This window comes from Muntiacus reevesi, chromosome 2 (assembly GCF_963930625.1).
Source record: "Muntiacus reevesi chromosome 2, mMunRee1.1, whole genome shotgun sequence".
In the NCBI taxonomy this organism is placed as follows: Eukaryota; Metazoa; Chordata; class Mammalia; order Artiodactyla; family Cervidae; genus Muntiacus; species Muntiacus reevesi.
Window position 1 is genome coordinate 120,661,531 of NC_089250.1, and position 23,860 is coordinate 120,685,390.

Here is a 23,860-nt window from a genome sequence, read left to right on the forward strand (position 1 = left end):
ACACAGCACTGCCTGCACTAGTAGATACTTTCTTTATAAATGATTGAAGAATAAAATATAGATCAGGCAGCCATTTAAAATTCCCACTGTCTTTAAGGAATAAAGAAGCAAGTTCAAGGAGGAAATAGCTTGTTTCAAATGATAAGAAAAAAATCACACAGGTAAAAATGCTTGCACATGAAGGTTGTGCAGTCTGTTGGCTGTACTGAGAAATTGTATTTAAACTTGGGCATTGAAGGCTCGAATTTCACACTGGAACTCCGTCATGGTTAACTTAAATGATTAAGGGGGCTATATTGGAAGTGTACAGGAGTATATTCTAGTAAATAGGGCAAGAGTGATGGGTTTCAGGGGGACTTGGAACTAGGAACAGAAAAGCTTTCTGGGCCCAGGCAACATCTCCATGGGTTTGTTTTATTTACTTAGTAGAGACTTTCTCTAGACTTTCTCTGCTTCTCAACATTGTGGATAGCACATTGTTACTCTGTAGCTCCTGTTTTACTTTTCCTTTTAAGAGACCAGTCCCATTTCTAAATTCCCAGTAAAGAGAATCTGATTGCCTAGTTTGAATTTGATTCAGTTCACTGTGGCCTGTAAGACAGGGTCAGAAAGTACCAGTTGGGGGATTCCCTGGCGGTCCAGTGGTTAGGACTCTGCACTTCTACTGTAGGAGGCATGGGAACTAAGGTTCCTCATGCTGTACTAAAAGGTAAAAAACCAAAGTACCAGTTGGAATATGTAAGCTCATTTCAGTGGGTCAGGGAATAGTTAAGGGGGTCATTTGTGGTCTGGTGGACACACAAATTCACTATCAAAGATATGTATGTTCACCAGCCTGGATAGATGTATAGATATAATATTTAGTTTAAAAAAAGTAGATTATAAAACTTCATGTATAATAGGATCTCATTTTAATAAAAGTGGATATATAAGTATGTATATACACTTAAAAAAATCTGGAAATACAGGTACTAAAATGCTAGCCATCTCTAGTAGTATTATGTGGTTTTTATTTTTTTATATCTTTATTTTGAATTTTATGCATGTATGGAATTTGCATTTATTCTTTAAACCTTTTAGTACAATGAAACTTCAAACATACAGACAGAATAATACAATGAACTAAAGTACCCATTATCCATTTTATTGAAACACAGACAATCTTACTTTGTCTATTACCTTTCTTTTACTGTCTAAATATTTTATAAAAAGTACATTTTATTTTATAATTTAAAAATTAAAGCAAATTTTTTTCTTTAAAAATTAGTAGATATATTTGAAATATCTATCTAATAATTTGAGAAGAAATAAAAATTAAACTCATGCTTCATATTTGTGCCAAAATAAATGCTGGATGCATTAGAAATTCAAATATTTTTAAAAAGGAACAGAAAGTACTAGAAGAAAATATAAGTGAACTCATATGGAACCCAAAGGTTAGTAAGTTAAATAAAATGCTGTAACAAAAACTACCATACATGAAAATCACCATATGCAAAATTAAAATGCAAGTGAAAAACCAGAAAAGAAATTATATTTTGTCAGAAATTAATAGCATAATCTAAAGTCAAATACTTGTGAGAATAAATGAGCAGTAGATGTGAACAGGCAGGTCCTCAAAGAAGAAATTAAAGTGGCCAATAAATGTATGAAAAAAATTATTCTTACTAGCAATGGAAGGTAGACAAATAAAATAATAATGACAACTGATTTTTGTCCTATGAAATCAGTAGAGAAGATATGGGGAAATAACCACTCTCGTAGACTATAGAAGATGTAAACTGGCAACCCTTTTTTCCCTCTTTTTCTAATTGAAGTATAATTGACTTGTGTGTGTGTGTAGTCGCTCAGTCATGTCCAACTCTTTGCAACTCCGTGGACTGCCCGCCAGGCTCCTCTGTCCTTGAGATTTTCCAGGCAAGAATACTGGAGTGGGTTGCCATGCCCGCCTCCAGGGGATTTTCCCAACCAAGAGATGGAACCAAGGTCTCCCACATTGCAGGCAGATTCTTTACCATCTGAGCCACCAGGAAAGCCCATAATTGACTTATAATGTATTAGCTTCAGGGGAACAACATTTCTTGAGGACAGTTGACAGTGCGTATGAAAGCCTTAGAATTTGGGATACCTTCGGCCTAATAATGACACTTAATAGGAATTTATCATGACTGTGCACTAAGATGTAGCTAAAAATATTTTACCATAGTACTAGATTTATAACAGTGAAAAATAAGAAACATGAGAGGATAGCACTAATAATTTTTAAGATTTTGGTGTACCTGTGCAATGACATATTATGTAGTATTTTAAAATAATATAGAATAATACTTAATGACATATAAAATATACATTTGACATAGTTAGTAAAAATCAAACAAATTGAGAACAACTGCATGGACACTAAAATACTATTTTGAGGTGTTGACTATAGCTGCCGTTTATTTCTTTGCTTATCTTACCTGTGATTTCTAAATATGTATTCTATAATAAGACAAGAAAATTGTTTTAGAAGACTGATTGGAGATTCCTTAAAAAACTGGAAATAGAACTGCCGTATGACCCAGCAATCCCACTCCTGGGCATACACACCGAGGAAACCAGATCTGAAAGAGACACGTGCACCCCAATGTTCATCTCAGCACTGTTTGTAACAGCCAGGACATGGAAGCAACCTAGATGTCCATCAGCAGACGAATGGATAAGGAAGCTGTGGTACATATACACCATGGAATATTATTCAGCCATTAAAAAGAATTCATTTGAATCAGTTCTAATGAGATGGACGAAACTGGAGCCCATTATACAGAGTGAAGTAAGCCAGAAAGATAAAGACCAATGCAGCATACCAACACATATATATGGAATTTAGAAAGATGGTAACAATAACCCTATATGCAAAACAGAAAAAGAGACACAGACATACAGAACAGACTTTTGGACTCTGTGGGAGAAGGTGAGGGTAGGATATTCAGAGAGAACAGTATTGAAACAAGTATACTATCAAGGGTGAAACAGATCACCAGCCCAGGTTGGATGCATGAGACAAGTGCTCAGGGCTGGTGTGCTGGGAAGACCCAGAGGGATGGGGTGGGGAGGGAGGGGGAAGGGGGGATAGGGATGGGGATGTAAATCCACGGCCGATTCATGTCAATATATGGCAAAAACCACTACAATATTGTAAAGTAATTAGCCTCCAGCTAACAAAAATGGGAAAAAAATAAAAAAAATAATGATTGGTTTTAAGCAACAACTTGGAATATACATGCTTTAGCTCTTTCTAACGATGCTCTATCTATACAGATTTACTGACTTGTTTTAAAACTTCCCACCAAAAAATAGCTGTCCAGAGAAACTGAGGAAGTGGATAAGATGTGTGATTTAGATTTATAACCTGAAGTATGTGGGAAAATAAAAAGACAATTGTCATTAGAAGACTTTGTACTAAGAAACTTATTTTTGCTTTAATATAGTTTTAAAGTTGTATTTATTAATATATAGTCTGATTGTTCCTGGAGAAGTGCATGGCAACCCACTCCAGTATTCTTGCCTGGAGACTCCCCATGGACGGAGGAGCCTGGTGGGCTGCAGTCCACGGGGTCACAGAGAGTCGGACACGACTGAGCAACTAAGCACAGCACAGTCCGATTGTTGAGTGAGAAAGTCTGTGCTGCTGTGGTTCAGAACTGTTACTGAAAGAATTAAAAACAGGAGCAACTGAATCTAAATGTTTTTTTGTTGTTGTTCCAAAAAAATTAGCTAAATAAGAAAACTAAGGTATTGAAAAATCATTGAGTAATATTGGTTATGGTAAACATGTGTCCATTTCTATGTCATTATTTAAAAAAAAAATCTTTTCCTGTAGATAATCAGAATGAGAGTTTGCTATTCTGAATAAACAGTTGGTTATGATAAATTATGACTGTTTAGGAGACCAAGTAATCTTTAGAAAAAATTTTGTTAAAATTATCTCTACCATTCTTATTGCCTTAATACAACATTCATATTTTGCCTCTTTATATCCAAATTCCTTAATGTGATAAAAGTTGTATTTAACTGATTTAATCAGATCAGTCTGTTTAATCTGGTTTTAATCCTAGATAATTTCCTTTTGGTAACTTTTTGTTTTTGTTTTGTTTAAGATTATATTTGGGAATTTAAGTATCTTTTTGTTCAGCGCAATTGCATCCTGGAGAACCTAGAACTGCATACAACACCATGGTCATCCTGTGAGTGCCTGTTTGATGATGATATAAGGGCAATTACATTTAAAGCAAAATTTCAAAAAAACATACCCTCCTTTGTGAAGATGTCAGATTTAGCAACACACCTAGAGGAAAAGCATTCAGGTAAGATCTTATTTATAAAAGACATTGCTGGTTTTAATATAAGCAAAGAAGCTGCCATTTGTAGGAAAAATGTATAACAATGTAAAAGTGAAATAGAGATGTCTGTAAGTAGCTGAAGCAGATACTAACCTTTTCCTGACTTTCTGCCTATAATCCTTTGAGATTAATTTGTAATTATTAAGTGTTACTTAAAAATAGTTTTTGCATATAGTTATAAGTACCTTATCATTTAATAAGCCAGAAATAGAATAGCAACTCTAATCAGAATCACTGTTGAGATAAATATTTTATCAAGTTACTAAGCTATCATCTATACATGATTGCTAAAAATTAACATTGAGGAATTTCTTGGTGGTTTAGTGGCTAAGATTCCATGCTTCCAATGTAGTGGGCCTGGGTTTGATCCCTCCTCAGGGAACTAGATCCCACATACAACAACTAAGACTCGGTACAGTCAAATAAACAAACAGCTATTTTTTAAAAAATAATCAACATTGATACAGAATTTATGGAATTTACTTACTGCTTTGTATATTGTAATAACATACTTCCTGACCTTGAATATGTGTGTGTGTGAGTGTGTGTATAAATTTCATTCTCAGAAGCGTACCACATGGAAGGATGCCTGATAAATTTTATATACATACTCACACAATTTCCATGGGCAAAATATAATTAATTTCTTTTGAGTGAAGTAGTAGAAGGAGTATGTTTTAGGTTTAGTATGCTATACATTTTGAAATGAAGAGAGAGTAAAATAGCAAAAATAAATAACTAGATAAATTGCTACAAGTTTAGTGGGAAATACCAATACTTTCCACTAAATTGCATTGGCTTCTTAACTACAGAAATGATGCTAAAAGATGCTAACTCCTGGTTGATGGCATAACAAATTAAACAGCATTTAAATCTATAGTTAGGGTTGCTAAATGCCAATAATGAGTAAATGTCAGTGATTATCAGTTTTGGAAACTAATAGAAAGCTTTCCAATGGCTATTATAGCAAATAAATTTAGAGGGAAAATAAAGGTTGAAAAGAATGAGATGTATCTGCAGGTTTATTGTTATATAATTTAAATTCTTTAATGAAGAAAAATTTGGTGAAAAAGTTTCCTTAGAATTTGTATAAGATTACTGTTTTTGAAAAAAATGACTGTTTTTGGTGATTTTATAGGTTGAGTTATTACAAATAATAGCTCAGGAACTTTGGATCTTGACAGTGAATTTTAACTTTATTCTCCAATTTGCAGAAATAATTTTCTGAATTATTATAGTTGGCTTTCAGTTCAGTTCAGTTCAGTTCAGTCGCTCAGTCGTGTCCGACTCTTTGCGACTCCATGAATCGCAGCACGCCAGGCTTCCCTGTCCATCACCAACTCCCGGAGTTTACTCAGACTCATGCCCATTGAGTTGGTGATGCCATCCGGCCATCTCATCCCCTGTCGTCCCCTTCTCCTCCTGCCCCCAATCCCTCCCAGCATCAGGGTCTAGATTTCATTAAATGTTAGAATTGTTTTAAGTGAAATAAGATTATTTTTACAGTTTTCTAATGAAAAGAATCTGATCCCAAATAAATTAAGTTGAAACTCCTAAGATATCACATGCTAAGAGTCTTAACTCTATTTCTTGGGGGTTTTTTTACTAGCATGCTCTGCCCTCTTCTGGTTCGTCCACAGAAATGTAAGAGTTGGGTCATATGCAGTTATTAGGACATTTCAAGTTAGTGCTTTTCAAATTGGTTCAGAATGTTAGATTAAAAAAAAATTTTTAACAGGATTCTTTTAACAGGATATAGTTTTCATATAGGCGATTACCCTTATTTAATAAAGTTGTACATTCACATTGGTAAGTGTGGACATGAAACCCATGAAAGCAACACCACAGTCATGAAATCATCACCTGCCTCTTTGTATCTCTTTCTATCCCTCATCTCTGCCCCTGATCCTTCCAGGTAGTCAATCTGCTTTCTGTCACTAGAGATTAGTTTGAATTTTCTTGTGCTTTTATATAAATGGAATCATTTGTTTGGCATCTCTAACTTAGCAAATTCTTTGAGATGTATCAGTTTCTTTGAGATGTATCTATGTAGTTGTGTGTATCAGTAAATCATTCTTTATCTTATTGTACAGATATACCATGCTTTGTTTATTTGTTCAGTTATGGATGTACATCTGGGTTGTTTCCAGTTCTTGGCTATTATAAAGTTTCTATAAACATTCAAGTACAAGACATTATTCAGACATAGTCTTTCTTTTCTCATGAGTAAATACCCAAGAATTGAATCAATAGCTGGATTATATGGTAGGCTTATGTTTAACTGTTAAAGAAACTGCCAAAAAAATAAAAATAAGGAAACTGCCTGTTTTCCAAAGCAGTTGTACCATTTTACATTTCCACCACAGTGTGTGAGTTCTGTTTATTCCACACCCACCTCAACATTTGGTATGGACATTCTTCTTAATTTTGTGCATTCTGATAGATGAGTAGTAATGGGTCATCATAATTTCAGCTTGCACTTACTTATTGACTGGTGATGTTGAACATCTTTTATGTACTTAATTTGCCACCTATATATCTTCTTTAATGAAGTGTCAATTGAAATCTTTTGCTTATCAAAAAAAGTTGGCTTCATTGTTTTATTGAATTTTGAGAGTTCTTTATATTCTGGGTAAAAATTCTTTTTGGGGACTTACCTGGTGGTCCACTGGTTAAGACGTCACGTTTCTAAGGCAGGGAGCTTGTCTTCAGTCCCTGGTCAGAGAGCTAAAATTCCACATGCTTTGAGGCCAAAAGAACAAGATGCAAACCAGAAGCAATATTGTAACAAATTTAATAAACACTTTAAAAATAATCCACATCAAAAAAAACTTTAAAAAACTTTTTTTTGGATGGGGGGCTGGTGTGCTGCATCCAGCTTGTAGGGTAGTTCCCTGACCAGGGACTGAACCTGTGCCCCAGCAGTGAAAGTGCTGGGTTCTAACCACTGGACCACCAGGGAATTCTTGCTTTTTGTTGTTGTTGTTCTTGTTATTGTTTAGTCACTAAGTCATGTCCCATTCCTCACAACTCACGGACTGTAGCCCACCAGGCTTCTCTGTCCATGGGATTTCCCAGGCAAGAATACTGGAGTGGGTTGCCACTTCCTTCTCTAGGGGATCTTCCCGACCCAGGGATCAAACCTGTGTCTGCTGCATTGGCAGTCGTATTCTTTACCACTGAGACACCTGGGAAGCCCAGAGAATTACTGCTAATATCTGTTAATAAGAATTTTTATGTCTATATCACGGTGGATATTTGTCTGCAGTTTTCTTGTATCTTTTTCTGGCTTGGGTGTTAGAGCAGTGCTCACAGAATGAGTTGGTGTATAGTTTTTCCTCTTCATTTTTCCAGAAGAGTTTATTTAGAATTAGATTAATGATCTAATTTCTGATCTAATCTAATTTCTAACAGATTAATGATCTGTTTCTTCCATACATGTTTGGTAGATCTCCTTCAGGCCTATCTGGGCCTGAAGTTTTCTTTATTGGGAGGTTTTAACTACAAATTCAATTTCTTGTAATAGATACAGGGATGTTCCAGTTACTTGTTTCTTCTTAAGTGTGCTTTGATAGTTTTTATCTTTCAAGAAATTTGTTCATTTCATCTAGGTTGTTGGCACAACAAAAGTTTGTTGGCATAAAGTGATAATATTTTTTTACTATCCCTTTTAATATATATAGAATTTGTAGCAATACTGGTATTACCTAATATTACTAATTTGTGCCTTCTCTCTTTTTTTATACCTGATCATTTTGGCTGGAGTTTTACCAGTTTTATTAATCTGCTCATTTTACTACCTTTTGTATTCATTAATTTTTCTATTTTCTAGTCCATTGATTTCTGCTCTGATCTTTTTTTTTCCTTTCTTCTGCTTTCTTGGGTTTCTTTCTTTTTTTTTACATTTCTTAGGGTGTAAATGGAGGTAACTGAGATGTTTTTTCCCAGTGTAGGAGTTTAGTGCCATGAATTTTCCTGTAAGTACAGCTTCTAAGTTCTCTACCCAATACCTTATGGATTATGAGATTTTCCACTCTAGCTGGTGGGAGAAGACACCATTCCTATCTCTGCAAGCTTCAGGGATTGTTCAGAACTTTTGGAGGGTTCTTTTCTTGTCCTCAGGTTATATATATTGGTCAGTACTCAGTTGAATTCTTCAAGGGGGGTACCCTCTGCAGTGCTCCGGAGTTTTCTCCAGAGTTCCCCTTTGTCTTGTCTAATAACCAACCCTGATATCTCTAGCCGTATTAGCCTTTCAGACTCAAAGCTGTGTCTGCTGTCAGTTCAGGGAAACCTCAGGCTCTGCCTGGGTCTCCTTTCCGATACTATAGCCAGCAAACTCTTGTCTATAAGCTGGGCAGTTACTAGGCTTACATCTTTTGCTTTTCATCTCTTAGGGATCACTGTCCTTTGTTGCCTGATATCTAATGTCCTGAGAATTGCTGTTTCATACATTTTGTTTAGTTTTTAGTTGTTTCAGGTGTCAGCTATTTTTACACACAACACTTCTGACATCAAATGTATGGTTTGTTGTTGTTTTCCACATCAACAGCCAATTCTCCAACTCTGTGAACACTAACTGGGTGTTGTACAGTTCAATTCAATTTTGATGCTACCTACTTCGAGCTAGTGTCAGACTTCACAGGTTTAAGAGCTCAGTCATGGCCAAGAAAATTAAAAAACAAAACCCCACTTTTTAATTGAATTACAGAGATTTATTCTCAGAGAACTCCATATACCCACTTCTACATGGAAACATTTATTATTAACTTTAACCAAATGTAAGTCCATGTGCTGGACACACAGTGAGGCCTAATGAACTGAAATTGTCAGAGTTTGGAGCAGAAAAAGGTTTATTAAAGGGTCAAGCAAGGAGAATGAGAAACTCATGTTCAAAAAATCCTAAGTCCCTGATTGTTTTCAGGGAGAAGTCTTTATGGGCAATATTTGGGATGTGAAAGGATGTGACTTCTTCAGACTGGTTGGTGGTAAGGTAACAGGATAATGTTCCAGGAATCTTGTGCTTTTTAGCCTGAAGTTACATCCTCCACCTGGGTGGGGGCCTTCGTTCCTGCAGAAGAACTCAAAGATACTGTTATATATATTTTCTGAGAAGGACCCTGCCCTACTGGTGTACTATTGTTTTTTGACTGCTCCTTCTTCATTTCTGCATTCCCTCCCTTCCCAGATTAGTAACTGAATTGGAACTGAGGGAAGATCAAGGAGGCTGAATGAAGCCTATTTCTTACAAACAAGAAATGGGGACAGAAAGGAATTTGTAGCTGGGAGGGTCCCACAGGGTCATTATCTGTTTTAATACTGACAGTTAATTTAAATTAATATTATTTCTGGAAAATAAACACAGATAATAGAAAATTTACAGATTTTTACATCATCAAACAAAAATTTGATACAACTTTCAAAAATGGAAGTAAATGGCCACAGAAGACACTAGATTTATACTAACTGGTGAAATCTTGGGTAGTGTTATAGTGCCGTGTATGTTTCTAAACCTGTTTCCTACTTATGTGTCCCTCCTGTCCCCGTCTCTGAAGCCTCACATGCTTAAGAAGATGGTCACTGCAAGAAGAATGCCATAGGCAGTAGAGGGGCTACATTTAAGTTGGTGTCACAGAAGAGTCAACTCTGTTATCTTTTTTTTTTTTAAGTCTTTATTGAATTTGTTACAATATTGCTTTGGTTTTTTTGGCCACAAGGCATATGGGATCGTAGCTCCTCAACCAGGGATCAAACCTGCACCCTCCTCATAGCAAGGCAAAGTCTTAACCACAGGACCAGGAAATTCCTGTTACATATCTTTTACACGTTAGAGGCCTAGAATTAGATTTAACAATAAAAATAAGCAACATATAGACAACAACAAATTAGGTGGCTATAGTTTTGATGATTAGTAGCACAAAGGATATACCCTCACTTCATTTGGGGCATGAGGCTGGGAATTGGGAATATTCCTGCCAAGCCCTGGAGATACACTCCCTGTTGGGAAACCATACGAAAACTTTGTGCTGTTATAGTCAGTCCTTGGTGGGCTTCCCTGGTAGCTCAGCTGGTAAAGAATCCACCTGCAATGCAGGAGACCCCAGTTCTATTCCTGAGTCGGGAAGATCCTCTGAAGAAGGGATGAACTACCCTTACTCCAGTATTCTTGGGCTTTCCTGGTGGCTCAAGTGGTAAAGAATCCGCCTGCAATGCGGGAGACCTGGGTTCGATCCCTGGGTTGAGAAGATCTCCTGGAGGAGGGCATGGCAACCCACTTGCCATGGGGAGTTCTTGCCTAGAGAATCCCCATGGACAGAGGAGCCTGGTGGGCTACAATCCATGGGGTTGCAAAGAGTCAGACATGACTGAGGGACTCAGCACAGCACAACACACAGTCAGTCCCTGGTAGTGAAACTGAGCCGGATCCTGTGGGGCCCTCCCTGGTACAGACATGCATCTTTTCAACCACGTTAGCCAAGTAGATCTTTACTCTTAGTTGCAGGCAGATGACCCCTTACACTTTAGAGCAAATGCTGAAGCCAAAAGTGAGTAAGATTGTCTAGCAAAAGGGTAGAGGAGACCAACAACAAGATCTCAGTGTCCTTTGCTGTAAGTAACTGTGAATCAACCATATAATTAGCCATGTTTGTAAATTAAAGATTTGGGTTTGGCCTCCTAATTTATGATATTTCTTTTTGCTTATCTTTTACAGGAGTGATTCTAATCAAAGCCCAGATTTTAGAGCTAGTGTTTCCCATTACAGCAGTTCAGAAAATAGCTCTAAATGCTCGCAGTTCTCTGAAGAGTATTTTTTCTTCTCTTCCCAATATTACATACACTGGCTGTGCAAAATGTGGATTGGAACTACAAACAGATGAGAACAAGATCTACAAACAATGTTTTAGCTGCTTGCCCTTTACTATGAAGAAAATGTACTATAGGTAAGGCAAGTAAGCAGGCCAGCTGGATGGGAAATGTTTATTATTATGGGACTAGAAATAACCAGAAAGTTACATATATCAAGTGTTTCTAATGAAAAATAACTGGAGCTAATCCAAGAGAATAAATTTTTTCCTCCTGAGTGATGGAAAAATGGCCATTTATGAAAGCAAAAATTGCCCAGTAATCATAACAGGAACTTTTAAAAAACAGTAATTGGGAGATTTTATTGTCTTTAAGCAGATATACTAAAGAAACCTTTTACTTGGTTTAATTTTTAACCAAGTTCTGAATGGCTCATAAGAAACTCATTTTCCCATCTTAACACATTATTGGAATTTGAAGGTTAAAATTAATTGTATGATCTAACCCCTGAGTTGTGGAAGCTAGTAAGATGTTTAACTTTTCTGCACCTCAGTTTTCTCATCTTCACACTAAACATTAAGGATAGCAGATTAGCATTCAGTGTTTTGTGCTCTTTTCTATTTCTAAATACTGCAATATGTACAAACCAAATGCAAATATGTTCAGCATGTTATCATAGAATACTTTAAATAAGAAAATTTATGGAAACATAATCCATTAGCCTTATTTCTCTTTACATATATTTATGTTTGTTATGAATAAGTAAATGAACTTTGCTCTTACTTTGAAAATTGCTTGTCTGAAAAAGAAGATTGGATTCAGGTGCAAGGTCCCCTCCTCCCCTTGTCTCCACCAAGTCCATTCTCCACCGCCAACAGAGTAACCACTCCATTCCTTTAGAACCTTTCCAGAATTTCCCATCACACTCTGCATGTCCCATCACGCTCATCTGCTACACTCCTTGCCTTGATCTCTGGGTTGATACTGGCCTTCTATAAGGTTTTTAGCACTCTGACTTTTTCCTCCTTAGGGCTTTCTCGCCTGCTTTTCCCCCTGCCTGACTCCACAAGGCTGACTCGTTTGTGTCTTAGTTGAGAGGCCCTTCATCAGAGAGACTTTTTTTTAGTCACCTCCTTTGTTCTGTGTTGAAGTGCCCTGTGTGTGCACCTGGAGACATTTACTTGCATGGTCTTCTGAAAAACCTCATTATGGAGATATAATTCACAGTCCATCAAAGTAACCCATCTAAAATGTCAGATTCCAGGGCTTTAGCATATTCACAGGCTTGTGCAGCTGTTACCACAATCAGTTTTAGATCACCGTCACCTCTCCCTCCCCCAAAGTAGCCACTTCTCCTTCTCCCTTCCCACCAACCTAGAGCACCCACTAGTTTTTCTGGCTCTATAGATGTACTTACTTTGGACATTTCTTATAAATAATCATAGAGTGTACAGTCTTTTATGACTGACTTCTTTTTTTTAAAACATTTCAAGGTTCATCCATATTGTAGCATATATCAAGTGCTTCATTTTGTTTTAATGCCAGATAATATGGGCGTCCCTGCCTGTCAATACAGGAGATGCACGTTTGATCCCTGGGTTGGGAAGATCCCTGGAGAAGGAAATGGCAGCCCACTCCAGTATTCTTGCTCGGGAAATCTCATGGACAGAGGAACCTGGCGGGCTTAGTCCTTGGGGTCACAAAAGAGTTGGACACAACTTGATGACTAAACAACAACAACAATATGGATATACCACATTTTATCTGTCCATTCATCAATTGATGAACATTTGGATTGTACCTACTTTTTGGCTATTATAAATAAAACTGCTCCAAACATTCATGTACAGCTTTTTGTGTGGCCATATTTTCATTTCTCTTGGGCGTGTACTCAGGAGTAGAATTGCTAGGTTGATGTGGTAACTTTTTACTCCTTTTGAGTAACTGCCAAACTGTTTTCTGAAGCTGCTGCACAATTTTAGTTTTACCAGCAGTGAATGAGGGTTGCAGTTTCTCCATGTCCTTGCTGTCAGTTTTTATTATTTGTTTCTCTTTTTTGTTGCATGTGCTTTTGGTATCATATCTAAGAAAAGTATCTTTCCCAAGCCAGTATCATGGAGGTCTACTCCTATATTTTCTTCCAAGAATTTTATAGTTAGCTCTTACATGTAGATTCATGGTCTATTTTGAGTTAATTTCTATATGTGGTATAAGGAAGGAGTCCAACTTCATTCTTTTATTCAGTTGTCCCTGTACAATTGGTTGAAAAGCCTATTTTATCCCCACTGAAGCATCTTGCCACCATTATTGAAAACCTTAATTGTCTTTCTATACCACTAAACTCTGAAGTTCCTTGAGTGAAGGAAGCAGATCTCTTACTCACTAGTGTATACCCAGTGTATACACTGAATAGTACAAGGTTTTGAGCACGTATTTGTTGAAATAAAGAATGGAGGAAGAGGGACTTCCCTGGAGGTTCCGTGGTTAAGACTTTGGGCTTCCATTGCAGGGGACGCAGGTTCAGCCCCTCGTCAGGGAACTGAAGGGCCGTGTGCCGCATGACACATCCAAATTTAAAAAAGAGAATGGAGGAAGTGAGTACACTGGGGAAAGATTATAAAAAGATAAAAGGACTTAGAATCGTCATGTGGATAAAGGGGGAAGTAAGTTTTTAGAGAGAAAATCAATAGTCATGTTTTAGTGGTTACACTGAATTCCCCTATACTGGTAAGTCTTTCTAAATTCTGTTCAGTTTATTTTGTAATCATTTATTTTAAAAAGGGGTATATCCCTTTCTTTAAAAGTACACAGAATAATTTTATTCATGTCATTTTGTTCATATTGTTTGTTCTTTAGAGTGTCTCATGGTTTGTATCTACTTCTTTGTCTTTATTTAGTGACATACAGAACAGTTTCTTTTTTGGTAAAGAATCCAGTGGAAAAAAATAACTTGAAATTGTGATTGTGAAATATGTGATTATCATCTTTATTTTATCTCTAAAAGTAATTTGCACAATAGAGTAAAATTATGTCTTCTTATATTAGTATCTGAAAATTTTAAATGAATATGAAATAAATAAAATCTATTAATTTATCACTTGAAGCTCTTTAAAATAAAAGCCCTTCACTTCTAGGGCATTTCAGGACATCCTAGTGTTGTTTCAGGAATTAAAATTAACTCTGCAGAAAAACCCAGTGATTTGGGCTTCCCTGGTTGTTCAGTGGTTAAGAATCCACCTTGCAAGGGACACCAGTTTGATCCCTGGCCTGGGAAGATCCCAAATGCCTCGGGGCAACTCAGCCTGTGTGTAGTAATTACTGAAGCCAGCATGCACTAGAGTTTGTGCTCCAAAACAAGAGAAGCCATAGCAATGAGAAGCCCACACAGCACACCTAGAAAGTAGCCCCTACTCACTGCAACTAGAGAAAGCCTTTGCACAGCAACAATGACCCAGTGCAGCCAAAATAAGTAAATAAATAAATAATTTTTTTAATAAAACTGATTTTTGAAATTATATTACATTTAAACATTTCTTTAATTGAAAATCTTTTTGACAGTCCTGAGCTGTTTACTGTTTTGTAGGCCAGCTTTAATGACCATAGTTGATGGAAAATGTAAGGTCTGTATCCATGTAGGATCAAAGCTGATAGAGAAGATTCTTCTCAACATTTCTCCTGACTGGCTCAACAGAATAATAGGTAAGGTATCAACAACATGCCATCAAGAGGTTGTCCTCTGTGAAACCATTCATATCAGGAATACAGATAGTATATTAAAAGAGAAGGAACACTATACTCTAAATTAATTTCTTTTCCTGTCCATATATAAGCAGAAGGATAATTTAGCTTGAGTGAAAAACAAGACTATACAGACTACTGTATATAAAATAAGTAATCAACGAGGACCAACTATATAGCACAGGGAATTCTACTCAATACACTGTAATAACCTATGTGGGAGAAGAATCTGAACATGAATAGACATATGTATATGTGTAACTGAATCACTTTGCTGGACACTAGAAACATTGTAAATAAACTATACTCCAATATAAAATAAATTTTTTTTAAATAAATAGAATTCTCGTATATACAATGAAAAAAAAAACCACAAGATTATGTAAGTTGGAAGGTAAGACTTGCTCTACATCTGTCTTAGCACATGAAGAGAAAGAAGTAGGTACCTAATCTCTTGTTACTCTAAATTTCCAATTGGTATGGGAAAACACCAGTACCTTAGTTTTTTAATAGTCAAATAAATGAATGTGCAACACTGTATAAACATATGAAGACTGTCCAGTGTCAGTCATGTGGATATTCAGGAACCTCAGCTCTGATGATAGGTACAGCAACAGTGGCTGATCATCAGTAGCTAACAACAAAATGAAGATGATCCATTTGTCAGATGCTCAAACTCCATCCTTTCATTAGTCTTAGACTCTTTAAGCAGATGAGTTAATCTCATTTAATGATGACTCTGTCTCTTAATAGTGGGTTATTTTTTCTGGCTTTCATTTTTGCTTAAATGTTGAACATTGCATATAGAATAATACAGACTGAGGCGAACAGTATTTGTACCTAAAGTGAGCATGCCTGTTTTCTTTGACTTTTAATGGGGGTGGGGGTGAGCAGAGTAGAGTTAATTTTGTCAGACCATGAGTTGGATTTGAGTTTTTCATTGCTCTGGTTACCTTCAGGTCACCACTGGCTTCAAATTATCTAGCATTATGCGTGCTCATGGTGGGGAGTGGTTCTCCAGAGAGTTTCCTCCGAATATTCCTGCTTCACTGTCAGCTTTAATCCTTCACTCTGCACCCGGGCCTCAGAGAGTTTCTTACACTCTTATACCTCACCAGGTTGCGCAGGCTCCGTTGGTTGTCATTTTTGCATCCCAGCCTAGAGAGAGGGGCAGGAGCGATTCTCTTTGATTCTTGTCCAGCCGTAGTCTTACACAGGTTCTCTGTGTGTCTGGTTCTTGGATGTGGTGCTTTCTAACAGACCCTGTCCCTCCTGCCATAGCAGCCAAGCTCTGCCTTGTGTCTTTGTTGAGTATCTTTGCATGGTCCTACCCCTCTCCCAGCAGCAGGGTACTGCTGATGGTCTTGATCCAAGATGGTTTTATGCCCCTCCCCCAGGGATAGAGGGATTTTCCTCCATCTTCATCCACACCATCTGTATCTTGGAGCAAGGTACAAGGCCCCTGGTGGTCCAGGGGCTAAGACTCCACGATCCCAATGCACAGGGTCCCTGGTCAGGGAACTAGATCCCACAGCCATGACTAAAGGTCCTGCAGTGAAGGTCGAAGATCCTGCCTGCCACAGCTAAGACCTGGCACAAACAAATAAATAAATATTTTAAAAAGATTTTGATATTCATTAAGTAACTGACTCAGGGTTCTGTTATACAAATGGTATGTGTATATATAACCATGATAAGAGCTATAGACTAGATAAACATAAAGAGTTCTTTTCTGATATGGACATGCCCTTTTTGTTTCAAGCTTAATTTAGGAAAAGATTAATCTCAGTTCTTTCCTGTATTGTTTTATGAAGCCAGTGGCTGTGCCATAATAGGAAACACCATCAGTCTGAACCTGTGCTTTCTCTTCAGAACAGCAGGAGTTGCACCTCATCATTATAGAGTAACCTATGGCTAGAAAGAGCAGGGATAGAGATACTTACAGTGGCTTTGGGACTTAAGAAACCAAGGGAAACAATGAACACTTTAAATGTGAGCATTTCCATTCCCTCGGAAGGGACACTAAGAGCTCTCGTATTTCCTCTTCCTCAGCCCCTCCCTCTGATGTCACCTACGGAATGGTCGCCGCGGACCTGCTCCATGCCTTGCTGGCGGGCAGCAGGGCACCTTGTGTCCTGAAGGTGCAGAGCCTCTTTGTGTTAGATGAAAACAGCTTCCCACTGCTTCAGGACTTCTCGCTCCTGGACTTTTATCTTGACGACTTGAAGCATGCATCCCATGCCCTTCTCTGAGACCAGAGGAAGAAAATGCAGGCACTTCAAGGAAGAGCACTGAAATGATTTGTCTTTGGAAATGAAATGACAGGGCTTTTGCTCAGGGTATTAAAATAAGTATGTTTTATAAAGAGAATTGTGCTAAATATATTAATTAAAACTTTTTTTTCCCTTAAGAAAATTCTGTGAAGTTTATTGTTTGTTTATTTTTTGGTCTTTCCCGTTTTTGCTTCTAGAGAAATGATCTAGCAATGAGGCAACATCCAGCAGTTCATTAGGATTAAGTCTCTCTCCATTTAGTCCCTGCCCCATTCCAGGCACTGTCCTAAGTACTGAGACATGGACCTGAGGAATTCTTTTCTGCTATGGTCACAAACTTAATTTTTTTCTTACTCCTTCATTAATAAACTGTAGACATGACATGATTTCTTTGATTATAACTATACATGACTGTGGCTTAGTTCATATAAGCCTATGTTTAGACAAGTTCCAGACGACCACGTCTTTTGATAAAGAGGCGTTGAAAATGTAGGAACATGGTCATGTTTCAACTCATTATCAGGGAAGGCAGAGAGTCATATTGTTCATTTCCGGGATTTGAGTACCTCACTGAATTTACTTAGCAACACTTTACAATTACATTCTATACACTGTCTCATTACAACTATAGCAGCAGCTCACAGAGAATGGTAGTCACCAATGAGGAAATAGGGAGTGGGACTTAACCAGGAAGTCTGGGGGATGCTCGGTGGTACTAGATTAATCATATTGCTTGAACAAAGTTAAATTCATGATAAAATGAACAGGTGTGTTTTATAAAATTGTTTTGGTTCATTGAAATTGTTTTCTCAAATTCAGGCTTATTTTGTTCTTGGCTTCCCTAAAAATGAACCTCAGGAGTTTTGTAAAACCATATACAAAAATGATTGTATGAGACTGAACACATACAAAAGAACCTTGTTCTGTGGAGAAGGGTCTGTAACTTCTAGCAAAACCTTCTTACACAGTTTATGACAGTTTCTTGTCATGGGAGAGCAAGCTCCTGCCTGATCTCTTCCACCCCGACAACACCCGCCAAATGGCACCTCCTCTCTCCACCCTGGTACTTCTCTCTGATTCATTTCACTCTATGCTCAGATAAGCGCAGGGTAGCAGGCCAGCAAATTGCATAACCAGATATTAGATAAGCTAAGGAACTGTCTTTATTTACATTTGTTGTTCTTTAGTTGCTCAGTCTTGTCCAACCCTTTTGTGACCCCGTGGACTGTAGCCCTCCAGGCTCCTCTGTTCATGGGATGTTCCAGGCACGAATACTAGAATAGGTTGCCATTTCCTTCTCCAGGGGAATCGTCCCAATTCAGGGGTCAAACCTGAGTCTCCTGCATTGCAGGCAGATTTTTATGTAACACTGTGATCATACTGTCTGGAAGAATCTTACCAATATGGTATAGTGATTCCCCTAAATGGGAAATCCTGGTTTTACTTTCTTCTTTATTTTTACTTGATGGAATTATTAGAAAAATGTCCCTAACTTCTAAAGAATATAAATTCCCTGTATTAAAAAGATCACTTCCCAAATATAGAAAAAATATATACATTCATATAACCAATATCCCAATTAAGATTTCCATCACTCTAAAATTTTCTCTCATCTCCACCTCCAGTTAGTTCCCACTAAAGACAGAAAATCACTGTTCTGATTTCTATCACCATAGATTAGTTTGACCTGTTCTTGAATTTCATATAAGAAAAATCATATAGTTTATTTCCTTTGTGAATTTTTTTTCACATATCATTTTTGAAATTCACCCAAGTTTTCATGTGACTCAGTAGTTCATTCTTTTTATTGCTGTGGAATATACCAATTTTATGACTATATTACATTATCTATTTTCTAGCTGCTATAAGCATTGTTTTACAAATCTTGTTATGGATGTATGTTTTTATTTTGTAGTTGGGGAGGTAAATCCCTATGGAGATTGCTGGTTTATGGGATAGGTGTATATTTAACTTTGTAAGAAACTATCAAGCAGTGCTCCAAGACTGTTCTACACACTCACCAGTCATGTATGAGGATTTTGGTTCTATATCTTTGCCAACATTTGGGGATGTCATTTTCATCTTAGCCATTTTAATGGGTGTAAAGTGGTTTAAAAAATTAGGTTAGTGGCTGTGAGAAGGGGAGGTAGTGCTTGGGAATGGGACACAAGAGAAGAGTGTGGGGGTGGGGGGTAGGGAGCTGGTTTATCAGTTTCCCCACAATGATCAGTACCAGTTTCTCTGCAGCTCTGATGGAGGAGATAGATAGGCCCCAGGCTGAGCCCTGCAACTGGTGTCCTGCTGATGCTTTGAGATGGGATACCAGTGGGAGCATTGGGCCTGATTGGGTACATTCTTGTGGATTTCCCCCCAGGACACATATGCAGAGAAGGCCTTCAGTCTAGGGGAAGGACAAAAGGAGGGAGAAGATGCAAGCTGGAATCCATCTTGGCTGAGAGGTGTGCCCCACACCAGGACCAAATATGGAGATGACTGGCCAGGAAAACAAAAAAAAATCCAGAAAACTGCCACTACATAAGCAACCTAAGCTGCCCCTAGTAGATGCAACTCACTCTGAGCTCACCTGTGTGCTCCTTCAAAAAGTATCCTGTTGTTTCCACACACACTTTGCTGCTTCCACATGTATTATGCTTCTAATGAACCCCCCCCCCGCCTTTTTTTTTTCTCACAATCTTGATCTCTGCTGAGTTCTTCAAAGAAGACAAGAACTGAAGTCCGTTTTTCAGCCTTTCACCTCTGGAGTCAGCTCCAAATCCATCCTTTAAGGGGGGATCGGGATGGGGAATACATGTAAATCCATGGCTGATTCATGTCAATGTATGGTAAAAAACCGCTACAATATTGTAAAGTAATTAGCCTCCACCTAATAAAAATAAATGGAAAACAAACAAACAAACAAACAACTTGCTCTGCAGATGGAGTTCTCTTTAAGCGTCTCTCCTTCGCAGTGAGTACGCTGCTAAACAGTAGAAGGCGCTAGAGATACATGGTGGGATGCACGTATGTCCCGAGGGGAGCGCCAGCACTGGGTGGCGCTCTGCTCCAGCTACTTACCCTGGACGCCGCGGGTCCCTCCACCGGCTTGCGGCTTGACCTAGCCCGTCAGTCACGTTCCCATGGCCCTCCTGACAAGGAGACCACCAGCTTCAGGCTCCACTCCTGTTTGTACCCATGCACCACCACCCCACTCATCCACTCCCTGCAAGTTTGTCCTACCAAACTTGTCAGTTAGCAAACCGATAAAAGCGTATTACCAAAACAAAGGGCAGATAGAAATCAAATCTCGTCGTTTGCTAGATTATACCTCATCAGTGGAGATGAACAGAGAACTTAGCAGACAGGAGTGAAGGAGAGAGGAAAGGAGAGGGAGGGAGGGAGGCAGGGAAGTAGGGAAAAAGCGATGAAATGTGGAGAAATAGACAGCCTCACTAGAAACCAAAGGTGGACAAACAGAAGCGGCTCAACTGAATAGGCACTTACAGGTCCTTTCACGGATCCCAGGCTGTGGAATGTTTTGGCATTCCACAGCATCTCTGTCCTTCCTGAGGTCTCTTGGGCTATATGTGATAATGTTATCATTTTTAGACATCTGGAATCTGACTCAGATTCCAGCTTCACACTTCCTAGCTCTGCAGCCTGAGAGATGGCATTGCCTTCCTGATGCACACTCCCCTCACTTCTAAGTGTGGGCACGTTCCTCCTGAACTGTTGTACTGTTTAACAAGCTAATGCACAAAGACCTAGTACAGTTCCTCAGAGCTAGTTCCCTCCTCCCTGCCTTGATAGTCCACTCTGAGAAACACAACCCTGAAGTAGAGAGGGGAGGAGTGATCTGAGCAAATAATCCCATACTTAAAAATTAAGGGGGAAAAACCCATAATAGGTAGATATTCCAATCTATCTTCATAAATTAAGAAATACATCCATTTTGTTGAAAGAGCCAGCCTTATAGAATGTAATCAGTGAACTTCATTCTTTTCTTCCCCAGTCACCCATTCAAACCTGCTTGGTAGGTAGCAGCCCTTTGGATAAAATCTAGGGCAAGTCCCATGACTTTTTTGATCATTCTTACATAAAAATAAATTTTTCCTGTGATTTCTAGTTGTAAAAGCAAGCTGTGTTCAGCACTGGAGATGTCCAACCTCACACAGTGGTCTAAACCTCCAACGTCATTTAAAGTTTACACCTCCCCTTCTCTCCTTCCCTGACCTAGGCTCATGCCTTATAGATAGGCATGGAGCACCATTTTTTTTTATTTCTCCAGTTTGTGCTTCCATTCCTCCTCCCAATTTTCTAACAGGGATCTCTCTTTTTTATTTTAATTTTATTTATTTATTCATTTTTTTGGTTGCTCTATGTGTCATGTGGGACCTCGGTTTCTGTGCCAGGGATTGAGCTCACATCCTCCGAATTGGAAATGTACAGTCTTAACCACTGGACCACCACCACCACCACTGTCCCCTAACAGGGATTTCTGATCATCCATGCAGGGGCAGGGAAGTGGTATAGAAAGCCCACCTAAGGGGTAGGGGAGGTTCTACATGACCAGTTATGAGCTAGAGTACTCACATGGGTTCTTCCAGAGCCTCCTTTTTCTGCAGGTTCCCATGACTCAGGTTTGCCCCAGAGTGTGGGATGGCACACGGTACCCTTCTTAGCCACTTTAAAGGTCTGTGTTACAGTTTTGGGAAATGAAAGTCTGAAAATTATGCTTCCCAGACTCTCTTATGAACCAGGTTCCAGGTTGAGTTTATCAAATGTGAGACACTCAGGTGAAGCTAGGAAGCAGAAAGTAGAAAGTCATCCTTTTTTTCCTTTGACTGTGATGCTTACCACAGCAAGATGCTTGAGACTCTTGCAGTAATTTGAGCAAAAAAGAAAATTGTGCAAATTCCAGCCAGTTGTCACTAGAGGATACCAAATAAGAAGCAATGACTTTGAGACCTGGCAGCAGTTACAAGACAGGGAGTTCCCCTCTGGGATTGCACCTGCACAGCCAAGCAAGACTCTGGAGTTACCCTTTTCTAGGAAACACCAATATGGTACACTGAGTTATCACCCCAGTCCTTAAGCCCTCCCTGTAGCTGTATCTATTGCCATGGTGCTTTGCAACTCCTCTCACAAAAAGGTGTAGTTTACCCTGCCCCTTGATTTGGAAACTTGGCTACGTGACTTACTTCAGCCAATAGGATATTAGGTGACACAGCCCAAGCTGAAGGTAAAATTGTGATTGTCCTCCTTCTGCCTTCCCAATGAGAAAAGCTTTCCCTGGGTTGCTGCTGCCCCTTCAGCTTGTGCTCAGAAAGAACAAACATGGAGCAGGCCTAGGTGAGGACATGAGCCTGGTCAGACGCACGGGTTGAAAGTGAGTTGCCTAATCTAGACCACCCCATATTCAGCTGATCCACAGATGTGTGAGAAATACATGCTCTATTTAGTAGAACACTAAGATGTTGAGATTCTTTGTTATGCACCATTTTTCCAAAAACAGCCAACTGATACAAGCAACTTTTCTCCTTTTGGCTTCATTGGTCCCGTAAGAAGGCTATGTAACTTGTGTCATCAAATTTCCTGTATAAAATCACTCTTTGTTGTGAGTTCTTTCTCCGGGAGAAGAATTCTGAGAAAATAATGATTTTTCTGCTTGAGTCAGAGTTATGTTCATGCTGAGAATTAGAAAACCTGAATGAAACACAGAAAACTTCTTTGCTAAACAGCTGCCAAGTCAACAAGCATTTGATGGGCCATGATCTCAGAAGAAGGAAAACACAAGGGATGAGCTGACATTTTGTGAACCATTTTTCCCTTTAGGAAACTTGCTGAGCATTTGGACAGAAGGCTATGGGTTAAGACGTAGAAAAGGAAGCAGAGTTTCTAGAGCTGAATAGACAAGATGTTGGAGATTGAAGTTGCCAAGGCAGCTGGGATTGGAGGGGCCAAGATGCTAGATAAAACCAAAACACAGAAAAGAAACTCTGGAGAATTCTCTGGTGGTCCGGTGGTTAGAGCTCAGTGATTTCACTGTGGTGGCTCAGGTTCATTCCCTGGTCAGGGAACTAGGCAAGTCATGTGGCATAGCCAAATAAAAAAGAAATTCTAAAACTTGAATGATATTTTAAAGCTGTTGAAAGAAAAAGAAATGTCAACCTAGGATTTTATATTCACAAAATTTTTTGGTGGGTTTCTTAGGATTTTCTATACACAAAGCCATGTTGCTGCTGCTGCCGCTGCTAAGTTGCTTCAGTTGTGTCTGACTCTGTGTGACCCCATAGATGGCAGCCCACCAGGCTCCCTTGTCCCTGGGATTCTCCAGGCAAGAATTCTGGAGTGGGTTGCCGTTTCCTTTTCCAATGCATGCATGCATGCTTAGTCGCTTCAGTAGTGTCTGACTCTGTGTGACCCCATAGACCAGGCTTCTCTGTCCACAGGATTCTCAAGGTAAGAATACTGGAGTGGGTTGCCATTTCCTTCTCTGCAAAACCATGTTATCTGCAAATAAATATAGTTTTACTTCTTCTTTCATGATCTGGATTCCTTTTATTTCCTTTTCCTGTCCAATCACCCAGCCACCACAATTTTATAAGAGATAAAGAAGGCAAGAAGATTGTAAAGGAAGAAGTAAAACTATCATTCACAGTGGTC

General features: G+C 38.6%; 1 protein-coding gene across 11 annotated transcripts in view; it reads left to right on the forward strand.

Annotated features, from left to right (window-relative positions):
- The window catches only part of SHLD2 (shieldin complex subunit 2), a 108,851-nt gene extending 91,527 nt beyond the window's left edge, over nucleotides 1-17,324 (forward strand). For 10 of the 11 annotated variants that reach the window (XM_065922748.1, XM_065922743.1, XM_065922746.1 and 7 more), the window contains 4 exons: nucleotides 4,140-4,346; nucleotides 11,095-11,323; nucleotides 14,770-14,885; nucleotides 16,977-17,324. In XM_065922748.1, the coding sequence (XP_065778820.1) occupies nucleotides 4,140-4,346; nucleotides 11,095-11,323; nucleotides 14,770-14,885; nucleotides 16,977-17,176 (752 nt within the window). In that variant the 3' untranslated portion in view covers nucleotides 17,177-17,324. The remainder of the gene's footprint in view (nucleotides 1-4,139; nucleotides 4,347-11,094; nucleotides 11,324-14,769; nucleotides 14,886-16,976) is intronic. The other variant, XM_065922753.1, reaches the window with a different exon arrangement.
- The last annotated feature ends 6,536 nt before the right edge of the window (nucleotides 17,325-23,860 follow it).